The sequence below is a fragment of the Papaver somniferum genome, chromosome 1 (assembly GCF_003573695.1).
Source record: "Papaver somniferum cultivar HN1 chromosome 1, ASM357369v1, whole genome shotgun sequence".
Lineage (NCBI taxonomy): Eukaryota > Viridiplantae > Streptophyta > Magnoliopsida > Ranunculales > Papaveraceae > Papaver > Papaver somniferum.
Genome location: NC_039358.1, coordinates 20,606,644 through 20,608,216, shown reverse-complemented (window position 1 = coordinate 20,608,216; position 1,573 = coordinate 20,606,644). Strand labels below are relative to the sequence as shown.

Below are 1,573 nucleotides of genomic sequence, written 5' to 3'. Positions count from 1 at the left end.
AAAAAAACTACAAAACCGTGACGGAAAAAATACATTTCTGAGAGGAAAAACCATATTCGCAAGACCCAGACCCAATAACTTTAACTTACGAAACAGCCTATTTCCTAAGAATTTCAACAAAAGCGTGATAAAAAACTGAAATTTCTGAGAGGGAAAACCCAAACCAACCTTATAGGAAGTGAAAGTAGGAGTTGTATTTCCTTGGTCCTCCTCTTCCTCCTCCTCCAATTGTTCAGCTGCATGAGCTGTATCTGTTTCCATATGTTCTTCAGCATCATGGTAATCATCGTCCATCTCAAGATCCCCAACAACATTCAGACCTATCTCACGAATTTCATCAAAACACCTAGTCTCTAGTTCTCGATCATCCTGTTGTTGTTGTTGTTGTTGCTCTACTTCTGGTTCCGGTTCTGGTTGTTTATTTTTCTTAATTATCGATCTCTTTCTGCGAATCACCATTGCACTGCTACCTTGTTCAACTACACTTCTCTCTACTTCTCCTACTGTTGCTGCTGAACGACCTCTTCGAAGTCCACTACGCAACTCTCGCATCCTTAAACATTCAATCACAATTCAAAACCCTAATTCCCCTTCGAGAAGAAAATTGGAAACCCTGATTTTGTTTGTTTTTCGTCACAATAAATGCTCAAACACTAGAAAACGTGAAGGTTTGTTTTGAGAAATTTATCACCGATCGATCAGGCAAATACACAACGGATTTTAGTTCTAGTGTTGGGAAGGGAAAGTTGTAGGTTTTCTGAAGTTGGAGGAGAGATATATTGCCACGGAAAGTTGTATCGGTTTTCGATCATTTTGTTTCGTTATACGGGCGAACCCACTCATTCTGAAAAACGTTACCATAAGTTGCATTCGCGGTGACGGTGTACGCCTACAGCATCTGGCTTTCCCGTTTCTGGCTGGCCAGTCCGACTATCAAGCAAACTATTGCTTCGTGGCTTTTGGATAAGATGTTTTTTTCTTTCTTTTTTGAAACACGTAAGGATATTATTAGGTCTATTTCTGTGTACATTGTAAAAAATACCTATTTGACATACTAGGTGGCATGGCAAATAAATTGTGTCATTATGGAAAAACCATGGGGCTCGAGATTCTAGCGAACGATATTGATAATATCGCCAGCTATAAAGTTTTTATCGCCAGCGATACCATGAATATATTTCGATATCAAGTCTAGCGCCAGCATTATAATCAATATCGCCGATGTTTTGACTTTCTAACGCCTATAAATACTGCACCCTCTCATCTTTTCCCTTCACAATGTACTTTCCCTTCTTTTCTCAACTATTTTCTGCTCTTCTGTCTTTTCGCTAAGAAAATTCTCTTTCATTTTTACTTCCTGAACAAATATGGCGAGTGAGAAAAGTAAAAGAAACAGAAAACTTAAAGGATATACTAGTACCCCAGCTAGTTGATTAAGTTTTGTTGTGGATAAAGAATATGAGTTTCAAAATATTAGACAAGTAGCTGGTAATGGTGTATTCCCTATGCACGTATCTGGCCATCTGAGCGAGTTAGTTCAGTATTTCTAAGAGGTGGATGGTCTGAATTCAAT

At 38.5% G+C, this 1,573-nt stretch overlaps 1 protein-coding gene across 4 annotated transcripts in view; it reads right to left on the bottom strand.

The window, feature by feature from the left end:
• The window catches only part of LOC113280890, a 9,898-nt gene extending 8,864 nt beyond the window's left edge, over nucleotides 1–1,034 (bottom strand). For 2 of the 4 annotated variants that reach the window (XM_026529495.1, XM_026529487.1), the window contains exon 1: nucleotides 169–1,025. In XM_026529495.1, the coding sequence (XP_026385280.1) occupies nucleotides 169–552 (384 nt within the window). In that variant the 5' untranslated portion in view covers nucleotides 553–1,025. Of the gene's footprint in view, nucleotides 1–168 lie in introns of all 4 variants that reach the window. The other 2 variants (XM_026529506.1, XM_026529503.1) reach the window with 2 other exon arrangements.
• Between the last annotated feature and the right edge of the window lie 539 nt (nucleotides 1,035–1,573).